Source organism: Zea mays, chromosome 2 (assembly GCF_902167145.1).
Source record: "Zea mays cultivar B73 chromosome 2, Zm-B73-REFERENCE-NAM-5.0, whole genome shotgun sequence".
In the NCBI taxonomy this organism is placed as follows: domain Eukaryota; kingdom Viridiplantae; phylum Streptophyta; class Magnoliopsida; order Poales; family Poaceae; genus Zea; species Zea mays.
The window spans coordinates 175627329-175651646 of record NC_050097.1 but is presented as its reverse complement, the minus strand read 5'-3'; the positions used below and the strand labels follow the sequence as shown (position 1 = coordinate 175651646).

Here is a 24318-nt window from a genome sequence, read left to right as displayed (position 1 = left end):
AGCAAGGATATTGTTCTATATTAAGTTAAACTTAAATTTAACTATATTTAATACTCATAATAGTCATTAGTCTCTGGAACTAAACACCCCTTTATTTGTTGCATCTATAAAGGTTGCGGGCTAGAGCAAGGATATTGTTCTATATTAAGTTAAACTTGAGAAGTCCTTTAGAAAAAAAGAATTGTTTGGAAGCTTTATAATAAGAATTTAGATTTCTTTCTTCTTTAGCTTTTTTTTCCTTTTTTTTGTTGAAACCTGTCTAATTTACTATACGTTTTACTGTATTAAATTACGAGCATTAGAAGTTTAAGATGACTCTGTTGTTGTATCCGTCTGATTGATATTTTAATTTTTACAATAAATCTAGTTCGAGAAGTTAAACCAAACCCCTTATTTTAGAGACCAAACCAAAAACCAGGAAAAAAAATCCACAAAGGCACAAAGATGGAAAAGGTGTATTGGACTCTTTTTAAAGCTAAAAAAACAGTTCAAAAGATTGCTGCTTTTCGCTTCAGTGCTGCTCCGATTCTGTTTCAGAAGATTAACAATTTGAAATTGTGACGATCCTAATTGCCATCTTCTCGATAATAATGAGGAAAAAAAGATTGACGCGCTTTTCGTGTCCTCAGAAACTGCGGGTTTGCTGAAATTCTCCTCCACTTTCCCAAGCAAAGAACAAAGAACCGCCCTTGTTCTCTGCGACTCTGCCCGGCCGGTCTCCGAGGCGGGCGGAGGGAACCAGAGAGCAAGGCGAGGAGCGCGGAAGGGCTGAGGGAAGGGGCGGCGGGGCATGGCTCGCCGGCCGGCGTCGTGGGAGCAGGGCGGCGACGAGTACGACTATCTCTTCAAGGTCGTGCTCATCGGCGACTCTGGCGTGGGGAAGTCCAACCTGCTCTCCCGCTTCACCAAGAACACCTTCGCCCTCGACTCCAAGTCCACCATCGGCGTTGAGTTCGCCACGCGCACACTCCAGGTCTGGCTCCCCCGTCTCTAGTGGTTCTTCAACGTTTTACTTGTGGGTACTAGTGTATAATAGATTAATAGTGCGTTCGACTGGTAATGTTCGCTGGGGTGATTCATCGCTTCGCTTGGGGGTGCTCTGTTTAAGCGATTCTTGGCTTGCGACCCCATAGAATTACGCCTTGTTCGGATTTCGAATTTCATTTGTTTAGGATATTATGGTGGTGGGTTGGGTTTCTTGTCTTCAGAAAAGTACTAGTACTAGGAGAACCCTATCGTATAGTGTCCGCTATTGGTACGGTCGCCTCGCCTACAACTGATGGTGGTACTCTCAACTTTTGGCTCATGGGAAGTTGCCAAGTGTACGCGTGTGGATGTGCTGCTGGTGGCCACAAATTATGGGTGCATGAGTGGTAGTTATTTCTTTCAGGCCATGGTAGTTGAGAGGGAATAATCTCAGTTGAGCTCGACATGAATGATAAATTGAATGAAGTGATTACTAACAGATATTTACGTCTTCTGGTTTCAATTACTCTGTTTATATTCACAGACTTAGGCCCTGTTTGTTTCCTTCTAGGATTATATAATCCAGCTTATAGAATATATAAGCATCTAATGGGCTGCTTATGGATTATTATAATCTAGGTATTTAGATTATATAATCCATCTAATAATCTGTATTGTTTGTTTGCCTCAACTTATTTAAGCTATATAATCTCGAGGGTAAACAAACAGGACCATAGATCATGCCTAACCTTCTTACTTAGGGCATGTCTGGTTCTCCGCCACACCAGGGCACATCAAGGCTGCCACACGTGCTGAAATAGCTGTTTGGATTGCAAATAAAATTTGGCACGGCACAGTTTTTTTTGCATTGTTTTACAGCAGAAAAACTCGCCACAGGTTTGGCGGCCGTTTTTTGGTGCCACAAGTGTGGCATTGCCACAGCACACATGGCGAGTTCGGGTTGGGAACCAAACGCGCTATTAGTTTGCAACTGATTACCCACTCGCCACTTCTCTCTCCAGCACCACTCCAAGCAATACAAGAGGTGTAATTTGGTGGGAAATGATGGATCAGAAATTCGAAATGACAGTTATATATTGCCAACTGTTTGTTATGTGCACCTTCGGAACTGAATTTTGAATTCATTTTTTTTTGTTTCACACTGATTAGGATACTGCAATGACCTGCTTTGTGTTAATCTTGCTAGGTCATCCTAGTGAAATGTACATACATTTGTTCTGGTTCCTCAATCCCAGACCTTGATTGAGGGACATGAATTGTTACAGGCAATGAATAAAAAAAATTCTTTTCGGATTAGTTAGTGTTTGAAGGTTTGGTAGTGATACTGGAATAGAAAGTTCTCGTTGTTTGTTGGAATAGGTTCAGTTAGTAATCAGATCAATGGTACATGGACAAATAGCTAGTTTACTATGCATCAATGTACTATAGGATGTTTTTCCACTATGAAATGCCACAAAGGTTCTACTACCATTTGGCAAATTGCCATGATGAAAGGATTTACTGCTCTGCTCTGCTGTTAATATAAACATGCATTTTTAGTAAATCTCATGCATCTGCTTAAGATTAATGAATGCATTGTTTAAAACTGCTTGCACTTATTTTTTTATACCGTATTATTTTCTTAAATCAGAGGCCAAATATGATATTGAATGGGGATCTACCAGAATCTTAATATGTAACATGAATGCAACTGCTGCCTAAACTTCTTATGTATGGTATTAGTATATCCAGCTATTGATGAGAAGAAATTAAGAAAACCTGGGTCGTTACATAAGACTACAGCCAGTTTTGCTGTACCAAATCCTAGCCCATTCCACACGGACGGATCAGGATTGATCTAATTTGCTGGCCCATCCATTTGGACTGGGCAAAGATTTGGTCCAGTCACCATGGATGCTGAGTACGTAACGGAATTTGAAACAAATGCTCTGAAGAAAGTTCCTAGTTAATTTTATTATTCAGATAAATTGATCATTATTTCACTTATATGTGATGCACATTGCATTTACTTATGAATAAATTTTCCTTATTAGCACAGCAATACTTCTGTTCCTGCTGCCACTGAAGAAACAAGTTACAAAATTTGATTTCCTCTGACTCAGGTGGAGAACAAGATTATAAAAGCTCAAATCTGGGACACTGCTGGGCAGGAGAGGTACCGAGCAATTACAAGTGCTTACTATCGAGGAGCTGTCGGGGCGTTGCTAGTCTACGATGTCACTAAAGTAATGACATTTGAGAATGTGAAGAGGTGGTTGAAGGAGCTCCGGGACCATGCTGACTCGAACATAGTCGTAATGCTCATTGGCAACAAGACTGACCTTAGGCACCTGCGCTCTGTCGCCGTTGAGGATGCTGCAAGCTTTGCAGAGAGCGAAGGTTTGTTCTTCATCGAGACCTCTGCGCTCGATGCGACAAACGTCGAGAAGGCCTTCCACACCGTTCTAGCCGAGATCTACCGGATAATCAGCAAGAAGCCCCTGTCTTCGGAGGAGTCTGGTTTGGGGTCCGGTAACCTCAGAGAGGGACAGTCCATCCAAGTGTCAGCCACAAATTCTGGCGCCCTTACGTCGCGGTGCTGCTCTTCTTAGAGCCACGCCCACCAGGATCATCTGAAGAACAACAGTTCGTCAAGAAGGTCCTCTCTTCCGAGTCGAAATATTTACTCCCCTTTGTGTGAACAATAAGCGTAGATTTAAAGAATGTCAGACTCAGACGCTGACTATATATACTTGACCTGCATAGTCATGTTCCGTCGAGAGGTGCTGTGGGAGAAAAGTTGTATTGCTCTCGAGCATAGAAGAAGGCTGTGTGTATCAGACCCCAGCAAAGCTGCTTGCTATTAACCGTGGCAGGGTAGTCTCTGTGATTTTGCAGCTATAATTTTGTTGGGGGTTAGTTACTATGACTGCGGAGGGTGTCGTGGCTTGTGGCAACTTGATTCCCGACGTATTATAGAATCCTCTTTGCTATCCGTTTGGCATCTGGTTCTTCCTGTTTATTTATCCTCACCAACCAAGCGCACTGGAGTTTATCCTGGGAACATGACATTTCATAACGAAATTGATACTTCGCTGTGTTGGAGGAAAAAAAACTGATACTTTGCTATAATATCCCTTTAACCAGTTACAGTTATTATATGTAAACAATTAAGACCTCAATGTATATATATATCCCCTTTGTTTTTCTCTTAAGCTTTGATATCACTTGTGTCCCCAGGGCAGCCCACAGATATATAGCCAAGGTTACATAAGGAACCAACAACCATTCGAGCAGTAATAATTATGTCTGTGTGTGGTGTATTATGTGTATATATATCGCTGCGAAGTATATGCAATATGATGTGTGCATGCATATGATGTGTGTCAAGAACCATATACACCGAATTTTTTGTATTTTGTCTCTTTCTTAAAAAACAATTAACGTTTAGATCTTAAAAAAATTTAATGTCATTTTTAGACCCTTTGCTCGGAGCCATAGCCTATGGCGCTGAGGTAACACATCTCGGCGCCATAGGCTATAGCGCCGAGGTACGTGCTACGCTAGCACAACCTGAACGACGTGACACCAATGTGGTACCGAGCTCGGCGCCAAAATCTATAGCGCCGAGCTCGGATGTATAACACATAGCATGTCTATCTCAGTTGATAGAGTGCAAGGCTTTTAACCTTGAGCTTGTGGGTTCAAGCCCCATGGTGGACGTTCAATATTTTTTTGTCTTTGTCACTAATTTGTTTTTTTGTTGTTCATATTTTTTGTTTATGTCGCTGATTTGTCCGTCCAGATTTATTTTTCATCTAGTTTTTTTGTTTTTGTACCTGATTTATTTATTCATCTAGATATTTTTTGTTTTTGTTTTTGTTTATTCAAACTCCGTGACGCAAGTAACATGCACATAAGTAACCCACCTTATGGAAGTACGGAGTACTTTATAAAATCATCAAGTCACTGTTTATTTATACTAGGTCTCTGTTAGCATTTCCGCTTGGTAACAACTTGGAGATAAAAGACGCAGGACGTAGATGAGCTCAGCTGTTGCGTTGGGAGCAAATTATGACGCAGGAGCATGAAAATAAAGTGACGTGCCTTAGTGCCTGTATAGTCCCGAGCATGTTCAGCGGCGCATATCCCGTTCCACACATGCTAACCTGAAACCCAAAGCAATGGACAATTAACGGTGTAGATCACTAAGATCAGGGATGCGTTTGTTTCTCCAGTTTGCATGCCAACCAAGACCAAGCTGGGCTGGGCTGGATTGATGCGCTCAATTTTCAGATGACAGTTTCATGAATTACATACAGTATGGTATGCCAAAGGAATCCGTTAGTGCTTCCTCATGATAAGGATACGAGCATGAACAAGTAAAAAAACCCCATACCTTAGAACTGCTTTGTGTAGCCCCTTGACAGGCCAGAATGATCCTCTTGCTCGTCTTTCTTCCCGCAGAACTTCCCCCAGCGACAGGAGAGTTTGGGGTCTGCACTACAAGATACAGTTTGGGGGCAGATTAATCCATGTTTTAATTGTTTGACCCTTCCATTTTCCCTGTATTGTCTGGTGAAATTTCTTTTATCTCAAAGTTGTTACCAAGCGGAAATGCTAACAGAGACCTGATATAAATAAACAGTGACTTGATGATTTTATAAAGTACTCCGTACTTCCATAGGGTGGGCTAATTATGTGCATGTTACTTGCGTCACGGAGTTTGCAAAAACAAAAACAAAAAATATCTAGATGAATAAATAAATCAGGTAAAAAACAAAAAAAAACTAGATGAAAAATAAATCTGGACGGACAAATCAGCGACATAAACGAAAAATATGAACAACAAAAAAACAAATTAGTGACAAAGACAAAAAAATATTAAATGTTCACCATGGGGCTTGAACTCACAACCTCAAGGTTAAAAGCCTTGCACTCTACCAACTAAGCTAGACATGTTATGTGTTACACATTCGAGCTCGGCGCCATAGATCTTGGCGCCGAGCTCGGTACCACGTTGGCGACACGTCGTTCAAAATGTGCCAGCGTAGCATGTACCTCGGCGCCATAACCTATGGCGCCGAGATGTGTTACCTCGGCGCCATAGGCTATAGCGCCGAGCAAAGGGTCCAAAAATGATATTAAAATTTTTAAGGTCTAAACGTGAATTTTTTTTGAGAAAGGGACAAAATACAAAAAATTCTGCCATATACACCGATAGCAGTAGGTGGATAGGCGTGGGAGACATCTGGAAGAGTGGACCTAGCGTCTCATCAAGGTCAGGCCAGACAATCACGTTTCTTCCCTTCCCATTAAGGGCTTGTTCGTTTTGCTCTCAATCCATGTGGATTGGGTGGGATTGAGTGAGTTTCAATCCCGAATAAGTCAAAATCTTTTATATTTTTTTCCAATCCCATCCAATCCACATGCCATAGGAATAACCGAACAAGCCCTAAAAGTTCAGACACGCGCAAAACTTAAACGTCAATTGCCTCACTCGTCTAGCTAATTACTTCTGTCTATGTGACTAGCAGGTGTTCTAATTAGCCTTTTTTTTCTTAAACGTAATCTAAAAAAATGTTGACGGTTTTTTCGTTTTTTTGGGGCAGCTACGGCAACAGGAGCACTTCATTCGAGGGTTCTAGCATATCTCTTAGATTCTTGGTGATCATGCATTCTTGCGGGTAGGTCTGGGCAATCGGTTAGCCGATGTTTTTTGGTTCGGTTTTTCAGTTTTTTATAAATTCGGTTTCTAGAAAACGGTAACCGAAACTTTCTGCGGAAAATCGAAAACCGAATCTTCAGTTAACAGAATATTTCGGTTCGGTTTAACCGAAAAAACCAAATACGAATAAAACTGCTCTAAGCCTCTAACAACACAATACAATTAAATACAAATATCATGATCTGTTCATTTAAGAGCACAGTACAGCAAAACACAAATGTTGTAACAATGAACTTTCTAAAGCCTGCCTTTTCAGCACATGCAAATGGTTGCTCATCTTCAATGACCATTTCAGAAAATGCTTTCCTAATTGCTTTATGATCAAACTTATAGATTGCAACGTTTTCACCATGAGATAATTGTAAATTGCTTTGATTTGGGTCTCTATTTTTATGAGGATTGCACTTGCAAATATTAAAATGAGCACGTAGGGCAGATGTACCATTCAAATTTGGGTCACACTTGATCTCACGGCTGCAATACTTGCATTTCCCTTTCTTCAAGTGTCCATAAACACAAATCTTGACAAAGTGAGACCATACTTCTCATCTAGGTGCAATCTCCTTCCTTTTCTTCGCGTTATCTTCTTTCTTTTCCTCATAAGTGTTGCCCATCGGTGCTGATTCCTTGGTGGCATTTAAGACCTACATTATAGTGGCCACACAGACACAAACAAACATTTGAAGAAAAAATCACTAAAAAGAAGAGAACACAGAGACAAAATCAAACCATACTTCATTAGAGGACTGCTCCGTTGGTGTTGACATAGGACTGCTGTGTTAGAGAACTGAAGATGACAGAGTAGATGACCACCTAGTGGCCGATGGCACATGCACTCGCTGTAAAGTCACCGAGTATTATTTCGTTCCAGATGAACATGATCAACGCAGAAGTGCTACCAGTGGGATGTGCCTCTTGTATTTCCAGCTCAAATACTGTCGGCTTTTGGTTTCCTGCACCGGAGAGCTCAAATACTGGCCGATTGGACAAACTCTGCACTACTGTGAAAAAAAAACAATTGAATGAAAGTGGTCATCTTGAGAAGCCTGATAACTTGATCTCTTCCAAACCTTCGCAAGACGGTAGGCGGCGGAGGCGACGCGGTGGCACGCGGTAGCCGCCAGGCGCCCAGGCGGTGACTCGACACTTCGGCAGGACGGGCGGACGACAGTCGGCAGGCGGTGCTTGGCTTGCTAGGGTTCGGCAGAACGTGTATTGGTGTTTGCGTGATGCCGTGAGGCCCGTGATGGCCTGATGATGGGCCAACTTCAACTAGTGGGCAGTGGCCGATGGGCGATGGCCCATGTGCTCTCGGTTTTCGGTTTAAACCGAAATAAAAACCAAACACCGAAATTAGTTCGGTTTCTATAGATAGGTAACCGAAAAGTAATCTGGTTTGTTCGGTTATGGTTTTTCGGTTTCGGTTACGTTTTTTCGGTTTCAGTGTTCGGTTTTCGGTTTTTATGCCCAGGACTACTTGCAGGCACGTATTCTTGCGGGTTTGCAACAGGATGGCTATCACCCACTATAGCATAATGATTTATTTGGTCGAGTGGACTCATATAATCTTTCAATTAACTAGGCATCTTATATTCATCACTCACTTAGATCTGTGTTGAGCACCAAAAGTGGCGGACGGTCCGGCCCTAGGGCCCAGACGGTCCGCAGCCCAGCGATCAGATCAACTCAGGTGATTATCCTTATCTCGTGTGTGGTTATCTATCTAATCACGTGGGAGTTGTTGGCTATCTCCTAGGAACAGGTTCAGACCTCCTCCACTATAAATATAAAGAGGTACGACCGATTGAGAACCCCCGAACACATTCCAATCGAACCTATCTACTTTATTTACTTTTCCTGCCCTAGGAATAGATGTAGCGTAGCTTTAGTTGTAGCCTTCCGCATATCCACCTCCACCCCTATTCGACTCTACGTCGTCTAGATCCGTCCTGGGTGGCATGCCGACCCCAGGACGACCCTAGGATCTTACCCTCCTAGGGGGCAAGATCTAGTTATTCATTCAAAATATTATATCTCGACTGCCTTTTAATTTCTAGGCGACTCCACGTCGTCTGGGGACGCCCCGGGTGACCTGTCGACCCGGAGCACCCTAAGTTCTCTCCCCCAAGGAGAGATCTAGATTCCAGCGAGGAGGAAGACGACCCTACGCCATCGTGGACCGTCCGACCCTATGCGCGGATCGTCCGATGCGACGCAGGGAAGACGCCGCTCCTGCACCCAGGTCGCGGACCGTCCGGTCCAGGGCCGCGGACTATTCGAGACGCCGCAGAGGGCACCGCTAGGCGGTACACCCCTAGTGATTGGCGCTGCCAAGATCGACGTCAACACACTTTTTGGCGACTCCGCTGGGGACGAGGTTGCAGATCTACAAAATCATGCTTACATGGCTGATTCTAAAGATCTCAACGGTGCTTCTCCAAACAGCGACACAAGGCTAACTAATTTATCGACCACTGAGCATAAAAGATTAAAATATGTCATGAAGAAAATAGACGAGGAGGTCCAGCGACAAAAGGATCAGGTGCTCAAGGTGGCGGATAAGTGGTTCCTCTCGCACTTCAGGGTAGATTGCCACCAGAAGACCGTCCAAGAGAGGGACATAGACACCGAGTACATGTCAGCCGTGCTGCAACAGCTCCCTACGATATGTGATGCCAGGTCAACCGATGATATTCCATCTATTAGAATTTCTTTTGATAATCAGATTAAAAGTATCAAAGAGGATATAGAGATTGTTGGGGGTATGCTTCGTAGCCGAAGATCCTAAAGAAATGAACACCTTCGGCAGATTCTCTCCAAAGTAGCGCCGAAGCTAGCGACTATATAGCTTCGACACAGTGATATGTCTCAAGACGAAGGGGTGAACCGACTTAAAGATGAAATGACCTAAAGACCCATAATATTCTGTGTCATTATTGTAGTTCATTGTAAAGGGTATAAATGTAATTATATACAGGCTGTGAACTGTGCCTATAAATAGGTGAACAGTACCCCTGTACTGTTCACGTGCTTTCCTATAATCACGCATTGGGCATTTGTTTCACGCTGGTATTTTTGCTTTCCTTCAAGCCGAAGGTACATTTGTAATTTGTTGTCATTTTTACAATAATGAAATAGAAATAAGTTAATAATAATAATCATGTGTTTAAATTATTCTACATATTTTTTACTCTTCCTCATTATTTGTCGTGTTTATGAAGGTACAACCTTCATAACCTTCGTCCGGAATCCATTATATCCTAAGGGAAATAATGCTTCGAAGGACGAAGGACTATAACATTTAACAATTTCTATGTTGCCTTGTTCTTGATTCATAGCATTTGAGAACAAGTCCCCAACATTGGCGCCCACCTCCGGTGAACTCACTTCCACTTTTTTGAGCTGATGGCTTCGATCAAGAATCAAGCTGGAACTGCTTCGGCTCCGAAGCTGGTTCTCCCGATAACAGGCGGTTCATGCTCAGAGCCGGCCAACAAGAAATAGAAGAAGGAGGCACAGAGAAGAGTACAACATGTAGGGGTACAAGGACCCTTCATCAAATCAAGATGGTCTCACATCCTAATTACCTTTTCTCAAGAGGATCTTCGGCTCAAGGATTACCCACACAATGATGCTATGGTTATCTCTTGTGTGATCAAAGGATTTCTGGTCCATAATGTTTTGGTTGATACAGGCAGTGCAGCTGATATCATATTTGCTAAGGCCTTCAAACAGATGCAAGAGCCCGAAGACAAGATCCATGATGCCACACATCCCCTTTGTGGCTTCGGAGGAAGGCAGATTGTAGCACTCAGCAAAATCACAATGCCAGTAACCTTCGGATTTATCAACAACACAAGGACTGAACAAGTTGTATTCGATATTGTTAACATGGAATACCCTTACAATGCAATCACTGGTCGTGGTACTCTCAATGCCTTCGAAGCAATTCTTCATCCAACATATCTTTGCATGAAGATACCTTTAGACCAAGGACCCATTGCTATTCATGGAAGTCAGGAAGCTGCCAGAAGGGCCGAAGGAAACTGGACAGACTCAAAAGCAATCCATAACATAGATGGAGCTGAAGCTTGTGAGCAATACAAGTTCAGAAGGGAGAAAGCTGCTTCGGTCGATCAGCCAAAGCTCATGCTCTTATGCGAGGACATAGCAGAGCTGAAGGTGCTGTTGGGATCCCAACTGTCTGAAGAACAGGAGAAAACCTTGATAAGGTTTCTATTCAACAACAAAGATGTTTTTGCATGGTCAGCTAATGATCTTTGCGGAGTTAACAGGGATGTTATTGAACACTCGCTCAATGTTGATCCATCCTTCAGACCCAGAAAGCAGAGGCTTCGGAAGATGTCTGATGACAAGGCCGAAGGTGCTCGGAATGAAGTGAAAAGACTCCTCAGTGCCGGAGTTATCAGAGAGGTAAAATACCTAGAATGGCTGGCTAACACTGTTATGGTAAAGAAGGCCAATGGTAAATGGAGGATGTGTATTGATTTTATTGATCTCAACAAGGCCTGTCCGAAGGACGAGTTTCCATTGCCAAGGATAGGTTCCTTAGTTGACGCAGCAGCTTCATCAGAGCTTATGAGTCTGCTGGATTGTTATTCAGGCTATCTTCAAATTTGGATGAAGAAGGAGGATGAGCCGAAGACCAGCTTCATAACCCCTAGTGGAACATATTGTTATCTTCGGATGCCTGAAGGGCTCAAGAATGCTGGAGGAAGCTTCAACAAAATGACAGCGAAGGTTCTTCATTCTCAGATAGGCAGAAATGTGCTAACTTATGTTGATGATATCATTGTAAAAAGCACGAAACAAGAAAATCACATTGCTGATCTGCAGGAGACTTTCGCTAATTTTAGGCAGGCCGGTTTAAAGTTGAATCCAGAAAAATGTGTCTTCGGAGTGAAGAAAGGGAAATTTCTTGGCTGCCTAGTTTCAACAAAAGGGATTGAGGCTAATCCAAATAAAATCGAAGCTATCCTTCGAATGGAACCACCAAGTACAAAGAAGGGGGCTCAAAGATTGACAGGAAGACTGGCATCTCTCAACAGATTCATATCTAGATCAGCAGAGAGAAATTTACCATTTTTTGAAGTGCTGAAGTCAGCCGAAGTTTTTCAATGGGGACCAGTCCAGCAGAGAGCCTTCGAAGAGCTGAAGCAATATTTGATAGACCTAACAACACTAACTCCACCAACGCCAGGGGCTCCTCTGTTGCTATATGTGGCAGCTTCGCATTCAGCGGTGAGTGCAGCACTTGTTTAGGAGAAGCTTGAAGGCCAAGTCAAAAAGCAAGCCCCAATATACTTTGTATCCGAAGTTCTTAGTTTATCAAAGAAAAATTATACAGAATTGGAGAAGGTGCTGTATGCTGTTTTGATGGCCTCCAGAAAGCTTCAACACTACTTTCAAGCATACAATATAGTCGTTCCTTCTTCACAACCGTTGAAGGATATTATGAGAAATAGAGAAGCTACTGGAAGGGTTGGAAAATGGGCTGCGGAACTCAATGAATTTTGTATTGATTATGTGCATAGATCTTCGATCCAGTCCCAAGCGTTGGCAGACTTCATTGCTGACTGGACGCCAGGGGCTCAGGAAGAAGAAACGAGTAAAGATGCTGAAGTTTGGACAGTATTTTGCGATGGATCTTGGGGAACCTTCGGAGCAGGAGCAGCCGCTGTGTTGGTTGCACCTTCTAAAGTTAAAACTTGTTATGCAACAAGACTTGATTTCAGTTGCACAAATAACATTACTGAGTACGAAGCTTTGCTTTTGGGTCTTCGGAAGTTAAAGGCAATGGGAATCAGAAGGGCGGTTCTTAAAACTGATTCCCAGGTTATTTCTGGTCATATTGATAAAAGTTATAAAGCAAGAGATCCGAAGCTTGAAAAATATTTAGACACGGTCCGAAGGATTGAGGCTTCCTTTGAAGGATTTTCTGTTAAAAATATCCCTCGTGGAGAAAATGAATATGCTGATTTATTAGCCAAGTCAGCAGCACAGGGGCTGCCCTTACCTTCGGAAGTATTTTTCGAAACAATAAAAGCACCTTCGGTTGAGCTTCTTGAAAGAGCAGTCCTCAACATATCCCCTGTCTATAGTGAAGACTGGAGAACTGAGATCATCTCTTTCCTTCAGGGTAACTTTCTTTCAGATGACGAAGCTTATAACAGGAGGATAGAGGCAAGAGCTCGACCATATGTCATAATAGAAGGGGAACTATACAAGCGTGGGGTCTGTTCTCCGTTACTCAAGTGTTTATCCAGAGCCGAAGGTATGGAATTGATGAAGGAAATACACGCAGGCCTGTGTGGATCTCACATTGGATCTAGGCCTTTGCTTGGAAAAGTTTTTCGTCAAGGATTTTATTGGCCAAAGGCAGCTTCGGATGCAGCGGAATTAGTCCAAAAGTGCGAAGGTTGTCAGAAATGTGCAAGAGATCAAAAACAACCTTCGTCTCTAACTCAGTTAATACAACCCACTTGGCCGTTGCAAAGGTGGGGCCTTGATTTGTTAGGTCCGTTACCACCAGCACAAGGGAACTTAAGATATGTTGTAGTGGCAGTGGAATATTTTTCTAAATGGATTGAGGCAAAGCCTTTAGCCACAATAACTTCGGTCACTATTCAAAAGTTTTTCTGGCAAAATATTGTTTGTCGCTTCGGAGTGCCGAAGGCTATTACTGTGGATAATGGGACGCAGTTTGATTCCGAAGCTTTCAGAGAATTTTGTGATCAAATTGGCACGAAGATCCATTTTGCATCAGTTCGGCATCCGGAGTCAAATGGACTTATCGAGAGGGCTAATGGCATCATAATGACAGGAATAATGAAGTTAATCTTCAATCAGCCCAGGGGAAAGTGGCCAGACGAATTAATCAAAGTGGTGTGGAGCCACAACACAACAATATCAAGATCAACAGGTTTTACACCATTCAAACTATTGTTTGGAGACGAAGAAATAACTCCGGAAGAAGCCAAAGCAGGATCAATAAGAATAGTAGCTTCGGCAGAAGACGAAGCTGAAGCTGATTACTCTGTGGAAAAAGATGCTATAGAAGGGATCAGGCTTCAAGCTGTGGAAAACATCAACAAATACCAAGCTGAAACAATAAAATGGCGTGATAGAAAGGTTAGGCTAAAGAACATCGAACCAGGACATTTGGTGCTTCGAAGAGTAGCCAACCCAGAGACAGTAGGCAAATTACAACTGAAGTGGGAAAGACCTTTTCTGGTAGTATCTTCGTCAAGACCCGGTTCCTACAGATTGAAGGATATGGACGGCAACGACATTCCTAGATCATGGAATGCGAACGAGCTTCGGCGATATTATGTATAGCTTGATGTAATTTTTTCTGTTCTTTCTTGTGGCACCCTTTTCCTTTCCAAAGGGGGAGAAAGGTTTTTAATGGGGCCACAACATGTAATTTTTCTTTTCCTTATTTCAATTCTATAAGAGCGATATCCCCCAAAGATGTAAATGTAAAAGCTGACAACGCACCATCGAGTGCAAAGGAAAAAGAAAAGAAAACAGGGAGAAGCTCAAAAGTCGTTCCTAAGGGAATGCAGAGCTTACAACGAAAAATAAACGCTGATTCCGCCGAAAGTAAAAGGCGAAGAAGCTCCTAAGGGAGGCTTACAGCGAAAAGTCAGCGCTGATACACCGAAAAGTAAACGGTGAAGCCGAAAAATAAACGACAAAAATATTTGAGTCATTCCCAAGGGAATGAAGGCTATGATTATGGTTTTGGATGTACATTCGGATAATCATTTGCACAATACATTACATCATGACATTTGCATTCATAAACATTCATTTAGGCATATGTAGGATCATCATCATCATACCATACAGAAAAAGGGCAGATGCTTCGGCTATGAGGAAAAACTTCGGAGAAAGAGTAAATTTTTATGCTTCGTTGTGTACGCAAAGAAGGGAAGGTGTTTTTCGCCTATGGCTCAAAAGTATTAATTTCGCCCACACCAAAGCATTTCATACATGGACGGAAAAGTAAGATTATATTACAGAGTAAGACTCAGATTACATCATACTTTATACAAGTTACTACAGAAGTTTTTTGAGCTACTTTTACAGATAATTCAAGCTTCGATACAATCTCTGGAGCTTCGTTCTTCTATTCTACAGCTTCAGCTTGGTAAATCTACACGAAGGTATTATAAGCTAAATTCAAAAATTCAAAGGAAAAGGTAAGCATAAGATATGATTTTGTTACCAGCTTGAGGTGGCTCTGAGCTTCGTCACCAGCTTTGCTCCGACCACCCTTTGTCCATACTAACTTTATAAATCTGTTTGCAATACTTCGAGCCAGATTCGGAACATCGTCTAAGTATGCCAGTGATAGGCTGAAGTTGGGTCTATTAACAATCTTGCCGTGTTCACAGCCAGACTTCAAAAAAGCAACAACTGTGCCTCGAGAAGCTGCCAGGGCACAAAAGTCGCTATGCCCAGCTATAACTTCGTCAAGATCATTAATTTCACCTTCAATGTGCTCAAAGGCACCAGGCAGGTCCTCGGCCGAAGGAGTAAACTCTTCACTACTGGCTCCGACAAAGTGAAACACCAAAGAGAAGCGCCCCTCCAGCGACGAACATACTTACGGCTCGCCCGAGGCCCTGTCTTCGCCAAGAAGCAACCCTGACCAAATCGCCACGCCAACCGACCAGATCGCAGGAGCATTTAATGCAAAGGTGGCCTGACACCTTTATCCTGACACACGTCCTCCAGTCGATAGAGCCGAAGTGACCGCAGTCACTTCGCCGCTCCACTGACCGGTCTGACAGAAGGACAGCGCCGCCTGCGCCGCTCCGACTACTGTGCCACTCGACAGAGTGAGGCTGACAGGCAGTCAGGCCCGACCTCAGGCACCATAGGAAGCTCCGCTTCGCCCGACCCAGGGCTCGGACTCGGGCTTAGCCCCGGAAGACGGCGAACTCCGCTCCGCCCGACCCAGGGCTCGGACTCGGGATCAGCCCCGAAAGACGGCGAACTCCGCTCCGCCCAACCTAGGGCTCGGACTCGGGCTCAGCCCCGGAAGACGGTGAACTCCGCTCCGCCCGACCCAGGGCTCGAACTCAGGCTCAGGCCCAGAAGACGGCGAACTCCGCCCGACCCAGGGCTCGGACTTGGGCTCAGCCCCGGAAGACGGCGAACTCCGCTCCGCCCGACCCAGGGCTCGGACTTGGGCTCAGCCCCAGAAGACGATGAACTCCGCTTCGCCCGACCCCAGGGCTCGGACTCAGCCCTGGCCTCAGCCGACGGTCTCCGCCTCGCCCGACCCAGGGGCTCGGACTCGACCACGGCCACGGAAGACAGACTCGACCTCGACCTCGGAGGAGCCTCCACATCGCCCAACCTAGGGCGCGAACCGACCACGTCGACAGGAGGCGCCATCATTACCCTACCCCTAGCTGACTCAGGCTACGGGGAACAAGACCGACGTCCCATCTGGCTCGCTCCGCCAGATAGGCAATGATGGCGCCCCGCACGCTCTGTGACGACGGAGGCTCTCAGCCCCCTTACGGAAGCAAGAGGACGTCAGCAAGGACTCGACAGCCCCGACAGCTGTCCTTTCGCCAGGCTCCAGCGCTCCTCCGACGGCCACGACACCACACGAACCGGGTGCCAAAACCTCTCCGGCTGCCACGACAGCGTGTACTTAGGGCGCTAGCTCTCCTCCGCTAGAAACGTAGCACTCTGCTACACCCCCCATTGTACACCTGGATCCTCTCCTTACGCCTATAAAAGGAAGGACCAGGGCCCTCTTACAGAGGGTTGGCCGCGCGGGGAAGAGGACGGGACAGGCGCTCGCGTGAGGCCGCTCGCTCCCCCTCCCGCGTGGACGCTTGTAACCCCCTAATGCAAGCGCACCCGACCTGGGCGCGGGAGGAACACGAAGGCCGCGAGATTTCCACCTCTCTCACGCCCGTCTCCGGCTGCCTTTCTTCCCCCCTTCGCGCTCGGCCTCGCGCCGACCCATCTGGGCTGGGGCACGCGGTGACATTTCACTCGTCGGCCCAGGGACCCCCCGGTCTCGAAACGCCGACAGTTGGCGCGCCAGGTAGGGGCCTGCTGCGTGTTGACGAACAGCTTCCCGTCAAGCTCTAGATGGGCAGTCTCCAGCAACCTTTCCAGCCCGAGACGGTGCTCCGTTTTGGGAGTCTTGAGTTCATGTCCCTCGACGGCAGCTACGACATGATACTCCTTCCCCCGCCGTGCGACAGCGACAATGGCGGCCGACAGCCCGCCCGCCGGCGGCGGAATCGACGACGTCTTCCCCGCGTGGTGGAAGAACAACATTCAAGCTCACCCCGCCCTCTCCCCCACCGACGGAGGAGGAGGCGGGGCAACCAAGGCCAAGCAGGAGGCGGCCCCTCGTCGGCTGTCGAGCAAGTTGACGGCGCCGGCGCCCCAACAGGGGGCGCGTCGGGCATCGACCTCGCGTTTGAGACGAAGACGAGCGCCGTCTCCCCGCGACACGCCAATTCCGAGAAAACGGATGACGCCAGCACGCTCGCGAAAGGCTTGCTGGGCGTCACCCTCGTACCTGGGACGACGGTGCAGTCAGTCCCTGACGTGACTTCGTCACCGCCCGTCGACCAAGAGGTACCCACCGGTTCCCATCTCACGCCCATTGGATTCAGCCTCGACCCGCCAAGCGACTTCGCTTTGGCGGACGCTCTCGTAGAGGCGAGTCCAAACCCTCTGGGGTTTCGTATGCGGTCACCCTGGGACCGGCTGACAGACGTCTCGACCTACGGGCCCTCAGGGTCCGAGGAAGATGACGAGCCCGACTTCTGTTGGGATTTCTCTGGACTTGGCAACCCCAGTGCCATGCGGGACTTCATGACCGCATGCGACTACTGCCTTTCTGACTGTTCCGACGGTAGCCGCAGCCTCGGCGACGAGGACTGCGGCCCAAGTCGTGAATGTTTCCACGTCGATCTAGGGGGTCCCTCTGAGGGCAACCATCTCGGTATGCCGGAGAACGGTGATCTCCCTAGGCCTGTGCCACGCGTTGACATCCTACGGGAGCTAGCTATGGTCCCCGTTCCGGCGGGGGGTCATGACCCACAGCTCGAGCAAATCCGCGGGGTGCAGGCCAGGCTCGACGAGGGAGCAGGAGCACTTGAGCCGATCCGCCGGGACGTCGGACAGGAATGGGCAGGCCAACCTCCGGCCGGAGAAATGCGTCATCTACCCCAGGGTATCCAGCACCGCATCGCCGACGATGTCAGGGTAAGGCCACCACCCGCTTCCAGTGGGGTCGGCCAGAACCTGGCTGCAGCGGCAATGCTTCTCCGCGCGATGCCAGAGCCATCAACCACCAAGGGGCGGCGAATCCAGGGAGAGCTCAAGAATCTCCTGGAGGGCGCCGCGGTCCGACGGGCCGAAACCTCCGCCTCCCGAAGGCAGGGATACCCCTTGGAACATCGCGCCGTGACTTCCCGATTCATGCGGGAAGCCTCGGTCCACACCGGGCGCACGCGCAACACAGCGCCTGCGGCCCCGGGTCGCCTCGGCAACGAGCACCATCACCGTGACCGTCGGGCCCACCTCGACGAGAGGGTGCACCGAGGCTACCACCCCTGGCATGGAGGGCGCTATGACAGCGGGGAGGATCAGAGTTCCTCGCCCAAACCACCCGGTCCGCAGGCTTTCAGCCGCGCCATACGACGGGCGCCGTTCCCGACCCGGTTCCGACCCCCGACTACTATCACAAAGTACTCGGGGGAGACGAGACCGGAACTGTGGCTCGCGGACTACCGGCTGGCCTGCCAACTGGGTGGAACAGACGATGACAACCTCATCATCCGCAACCTCCCCCTGTTCCTCTCCGACACCGCTCGCGCCTGGTTGGAGCACCTGCCTCCGGGGCAGATCTCCAACTGGGACGACCTGGTCCAAGCCTTCGCCGGCAATTTCCAGGGCACGTACGTACACCCTGGAAACTCCTGGGACCTCCGAAGCTATCGACAGCAGCCGGGAGAGTCTCTCCGGGACTACATCCGACGATTCTCGAAGCAGCGCACCGAGCTGCCCAACATCACCGATTCGGATGTCATCGGCGCGTTCCTCGCCGGCACCACCTGCCGCGACCTGGTGAGCAAGCTGGGTCGCAAGACCCCCACCAGGGCGAGCGAGTTGATGGACATCGCCACCAAGTTCGCCTCTGGCCAGGAGGCGGTTGAGGCCATCTTCCGGAAGGACAAGCAGCCCAGGGCCGCCCACCGGAAGATGCCCCCGAGGCGTCAACTCAGCGCGGCGCCAAGAAGAAGGGCAAGAAGAAGTCGCAAGCGAAACGCGACGCCGCCGACGTGGACCTTGTCGCCGCCGCCGAGTACAAGAACCCTCGGAAACCCCCCGGAGGTGCCAACCTCTTCGACAAGATGCTCAAGGAGCCATGCCCCTATCATCAGGGGCCCGTCAAGCACACCCTTAAGGAGTGCGCCATGCTTCGGCGCCACTTCCATAGGGTCGGGCCACCCGCGGAGGGTGGCAGGGCTCGCGACGACGACAAGAAGGAAGATCACCAGGCAGGAGAGTTCCCCGAGGTCCGCGACTGCTTCATGATCTACAATGGGCAAGCGGCGAACGCCTCGGCTCGGCACCGCAAGCAAGAGCGTCGGGAGGTCTGTTCGGTGAAGGTGGTGGCGCCAGTCTACTTAGACTGGTCCGACAAGCCCATCACCTTCGACCAAGCCGACCACCCCGATCACGTGCCGAGCCCGGGGAAATACCCGCTCGTTGTCGACCCCGTCATCGGCGACGTCAGGCTCACCAAGGTCCTCATGGACGGAGGCAGCAGCCTCAACATCATCTACGCCGAGACCCTTGGGCTCCTGCGTGTCGATCTGTCCTCGGTCCAGGCAGGCGCTGCGCCTTTCCACGGGATCATCCGCGGGAAGCGCGTCCAGCCCCTCGGACAACTCAACCTTCCCGTCTGCTTCGGAACGCCCTCCAACTTCCGAAGGTAGACCCTCACGTTCGAGGTGGTCGGGTTCCGAGGAACCTACCACGCGGTACTGGGGAGGCCATGCTACGCGAAGTTCATGGTCGTCCCCAACTACACCTACCTCAAGCTCAAGATGCCAGGCCCCAACGGGGTCATCACCGTCGGCCCCACGTACAAACACGCGTTCGAATGCGACGTGGAGTGTGTGGAGTACGCCGAGGCCCTCGCCGAATCCGAGGCCCTCATCGCCGACCTGGAGAGCCTCTCTAAGGAGGTGCCAGACGTGAAGCGTCATGCCGGCAACTTCGAGCCAGCGGAGATGGTTAAGTCTGTCCCCCTCGACCCCAGCAGCGACGCCTCCAAGCAGATCCGGATCGGCTCCGAGCTCGATCCCAAATAGGAAGCAGTGCTCGTCGACTTTCTCCGCGCAAACGCCGACGTTTTCGTGTGGAGTCCCTCGGACATGCCCGACATACCGAGGGATGTCGCCGAGCACTCGCTGGATATCCGAGCCGGAGCCCGACCCGTCAAGCAGGCTCTACGCCGATTCGACGAAGAAAAGCGCAGAGCCATAGGCGAGGAGATCCACAAGCTAATGGCGGCAGGGTTCATCAAAGAGGTATTCCATCCCGAATGGCTTGCCAACCCTGTGCTTGTGAGAAAGAAAGGAGGGAAATGGCGGATGTGTGTAGACTACACTGGTCTAAACAAAGCATGTCCGAAGGTTCCCTACCCTCTGCCTCGCATCGATCAAATCATGGATTCCACTGCTAGGTGCGAAACCCTGTCTTTCCTCGATGCCTACTCAGGGTATCACCAAATCAGGATGAAGGAGTCCGACCAGCTCGCGACTTCTTTCATCACACCCTTCGGCATGTACTGCTATGTCACCATGCCGTTTGGCTTGAGGAATGCGGGCGCGACGTACCAGCGGTGCATGAACCATGTGTTCGGTGAACACATGGGCCGGACGGTCGAGGCCTACGTCGATGACATCGTAGTCAAGACGAGGAAAGCCTCCGACCTCCTTTCTGACCTTGAAGTGACATCCCAATGTCTCAAGGCGAAAGGCGTGAAGCTCAATCCCGAAAAGTGTGTCTTCGGGGTGCCCCGAGGCATGCTCTTGGGGTTCATCGTCTCCGAGCGGGGCATCGAAGCCAACCCGGAGAAGATCGCAGCCATCACCAGCATGGGGCCCATCAAGGACTTGAAAGGCGTACAGAGAGTCATGGGATGTCTTGCGGCTCTGAGCCGCTTCATCTCGCGCCTCGGCGAAAGAGGCCTGCCTCTGTACTGCCTCTTAAGGAAGGCCGAGTGCTTCACTTGGACCCCTGAGGCCGAGGAAGCCCTCGGGAACCTGAAGGCGCTCCTCACGAACGCGCCCATCTTGGTGCCCCCCGCTGCTGGAGAAGCCCTCTTGATCTACGTCGCCGCGACCACTCAGGTGGTTAGCGCTGCGATTGTGGTCGAGAGACGAGAAGAGGGGCATGCATTGCCCGTTCAGAGGCCAGTCTACTTCATCAGCGAGGTACTGTCCGAAACCAAGATCCGCTACCCACAAGTTCAGAAGCTACTGTACGCGGTGATCCTGACGCGGCGGAAGTTGCGACACTACTTCGAGTCTCATCCGGTAACTGTGGTGTCATCCTTCCCCCTGGGGGAGATCATCCAGTGCCGAGAGGCCTCGGGTAGGATTGCAAAGTGGGCGGTGGAAATTATGGGCGAAACAATCTTGTTCGCCCCTCGGAAGGCCATCAAGTCCCAGGTCTTAGCGGACTTCGTGGCTGAATGGGTCGACACCCAGCTCCCAACAGTTCCGATCCAACCGGAACTCTCGACCATGTTCTTCGACGGGTCACTGATGAAGACAGGAGCGGGCGCAGGCCTGCTCTTCATCTCGCCCCTCGGAAAGCATCTACGCTACGTGCTACGCCTCCACTTCCCGGCGTCCAACAATGTGGCTGAGTACGAGGCCCTGGTCAACGGGTTGCGCATCGCCATCGAGTTAGGGGTCCGACGCCTCGACGCTCGCGGTGACTCGCAGCTCGTCATCGACCAAGTCATGAAGGACTCCCACTGCCGCGACCCGAAGATGGAGGCCTACTGCGATGAGGTTCGGCGCCTGGAAGACAAGTTCTACAGGCTCGAGCTCAACCACATCGCCCGGTGCTACAATGAGACTGCGGACGAGCTGGCTAAAATAGCCTCGGGGCGGACAACGGTTCCCCCGGACGTCTTCTCTCGAGACCTGCATCAACCCTCCGTCAAGATCGATGACACGCCCGAGCCCGAGGCACCCTCGGCCCAGCCCGAGGCACCCTCGGCCCAGCCCGAGGTACCCTCGGCTTGGCCCGAGGCATCCTCGGCTCGACCCGAGGCATCCTCGGTTCAGCCCGAGGTACCCTCGGCCCCCGAGGGCGAGACACTGCGCGTCGAGGAGGAGCGAAGCGGGGTCACGCCTAATCAAAACTAGCAGACCCCGTACCTGAAATATCTCCACCGAGGAGAGCTACCCCTCGACCGAGCCGAGGCTCGGCGGTTGGCGCGGCACGCCAAGTTGTTCGTCTTGCTGGGAGATGGGAAGGAGCTCTACCACCGCAGCCCCTCGAGCATTCTCCAGCGATGCATTTCCATCGCCGAAGGTCAGGAACTCCTACGAGAGATACACTCGGGGGCTTGCGGCCACCACGCAGCACCTCGAGCCCTTGTCAGAAATGCTTTCCGGCAAGGTTTCTACTGGCCGACGGCGGTGGCCGCCGCCACTAGAATTGTCTGCACCTGCGAAGGGTGTCAGTTCTATGCGAGGCAGACCCACCTGCCCGCTCAGGCCCTGCAGACCATACCTATCACCTGGCCTTTTGCTGTGTGGGGTCTGGACCTCGTCGGCCCCTTGCAGAAGGCACCCGGGGGCTACACGCACCTGTTGGTCGCCATCGACAAATTCTCCAAGTGGATCGAGGTCCGACCCCTAAACAGCATCAGGTCCAAACAGGCGGTGGCGTTCTTCACCAACATCATCCATCGTTTTGGGGTCCCGAACTCCATTATCACTGACAACGGCACCCAGTTCACCGGCAGAAAGTTCCTGGACTTCTGCGAGGATCACCACATCCGGGTGGACTGGGCCGCCGTGGCTCACCCCATGACGAATGGGCAAGTAGAGCGTGCCAACGACATGATTCTACAAGGACTCAAGCCTCGGATCTACAACGACCTCAACAAGTTCGGCAAGCGATGGATGAAGGAACTCCCCTCGGTGGTCTGGAGCCTGAGGACAACCCTGAGCCGAGCCACGGGCTTCACACCGTTCTTTCTAGTCTATGGGGCCGAGGCCATCTTGCCCACAGACTTAGAATACGGTTCCCCGAGGACGAGGGCCTATGCTGACAAAAGCAACCAAGCTAATCGAGAAGACTCGCTGGACCAGCTGGAAGAGGCTCGGGACAAGGCCTTACTACACTCGGCGCGGTACCAGCAGTCCCTGCGATGCTACCACGCCCGAGGGGTCCGGTCCCGAGACCTCCAGGCGGGCGACCTGGTGCTTCGGCTGCGACAGGATGCCCGAGGGCGGCACAAGCTCACGCCTCCCTGGGAAGGGCCATTCGTCATCGCCAAAGTTCTGAAGCCCGGAACGTACAAGCTGGCCAACAGGCAAGGCGAGGTCTACAACAACGCTTGGAACATCCAACAGCTACGTCGCTTCTACCCTTAAGATGTTTTCAAGTTGTTCATATACCTCGCTTCCACGTAAAGTTTAGTCATCAAGGAAGGGTCAGCCTTGCCTCGGCAAAGCCCGACCCTACCTCGGGGGCTAAAAGGGGGCTACCCCCTCTGCGTCGAAATTTTCCTCGAAAAAAGATCCTTTCTGCCAGAATGTCTTTCGTGCTTTTCGACTACTTCGAAAGTGGATCCTGAAAACGATGGAGTACACGTAAGCAACCAAGGCTAACCGAGCCGAGGGACTCCTATGCCTCCGGGATACGGATACCTCACTCATCACCTTCTGCGATAAGTAACTCACATTCGGATAAGTGATTCCGCGGACCGAACAAGTCTTCACGTTCGAAAGCTCCTCTGCCGAAGCGATTCTTCGAGCCTTCTCAACTGCGTCGGTGACAGAACCCTATGGACGGGTAAGAGTGCGCGTAAGCGGCAAGGCCGACCGAGCCGAGGGATTCCTACGCCTCCGGGATACGGATACCTCACTCATCACCTTCCGTGAGAAGCAACTCTCGCTCGCACAGACAATTCTGTTACCGACGAAAAAGTCCAGATACTCGAAACAAGAGGAAAAGAAACGCAGCTTTACAACACGGCGAGGGTGTGTTTGGGCCTCGGCGGCCGCAGAAAACACACGCTACAAGATAATCCGATCCTGCAGGCTCGGATCTTGACGGTTGAAGGGAGCAGCAGCACCCTCGGCGTCAACTACACCTTCGGCGAGGTCCGACCTAGCCTCCGACGGCGACACGGTCCGAGGGTCTCCACTCGGAAGGACGACTTCATCATCACGCCCGGGCCATCGCCGCCCAGGTCTCCTCCAAGAATCCGGCTCGAGCAGGCGGCTCGGCTGGTCACCCCGAGGCCTCGGCCAGCTGTCCCCCGAAGACATCAGCCTGGCCCGAGGCCT

At 49.7% G+C, this 24318-nt stretch overlaps 1 protein-coding gene across 1 annotated transcript; it reads left to right on the top strand.

Moving 5' to 3' along the window:
- Nucleotides 1-270: 270 nt before the first annotated feature.
- On the top strand, nucleotides 271-4025 carry LOC100193335 (Ras protein Rab11A). The gene is made up of 2 exons (NM_001138471.2): nucleotides 271-973; nucleotides 3090-4025. Exons 1-2 carry the CDS (start codon nucleotides 791-793, stop codon nucleotides 3576-3578), a joined length of 672 nt encoding a protein of 223 aa, NP_001131943.1. The 5' UTR covers nucleotides 271-790; the 3' UTR covers nucleotides 3579-4025.
- Nucleotides 4026-24318: the final 20293 nt, after the last annotated feature.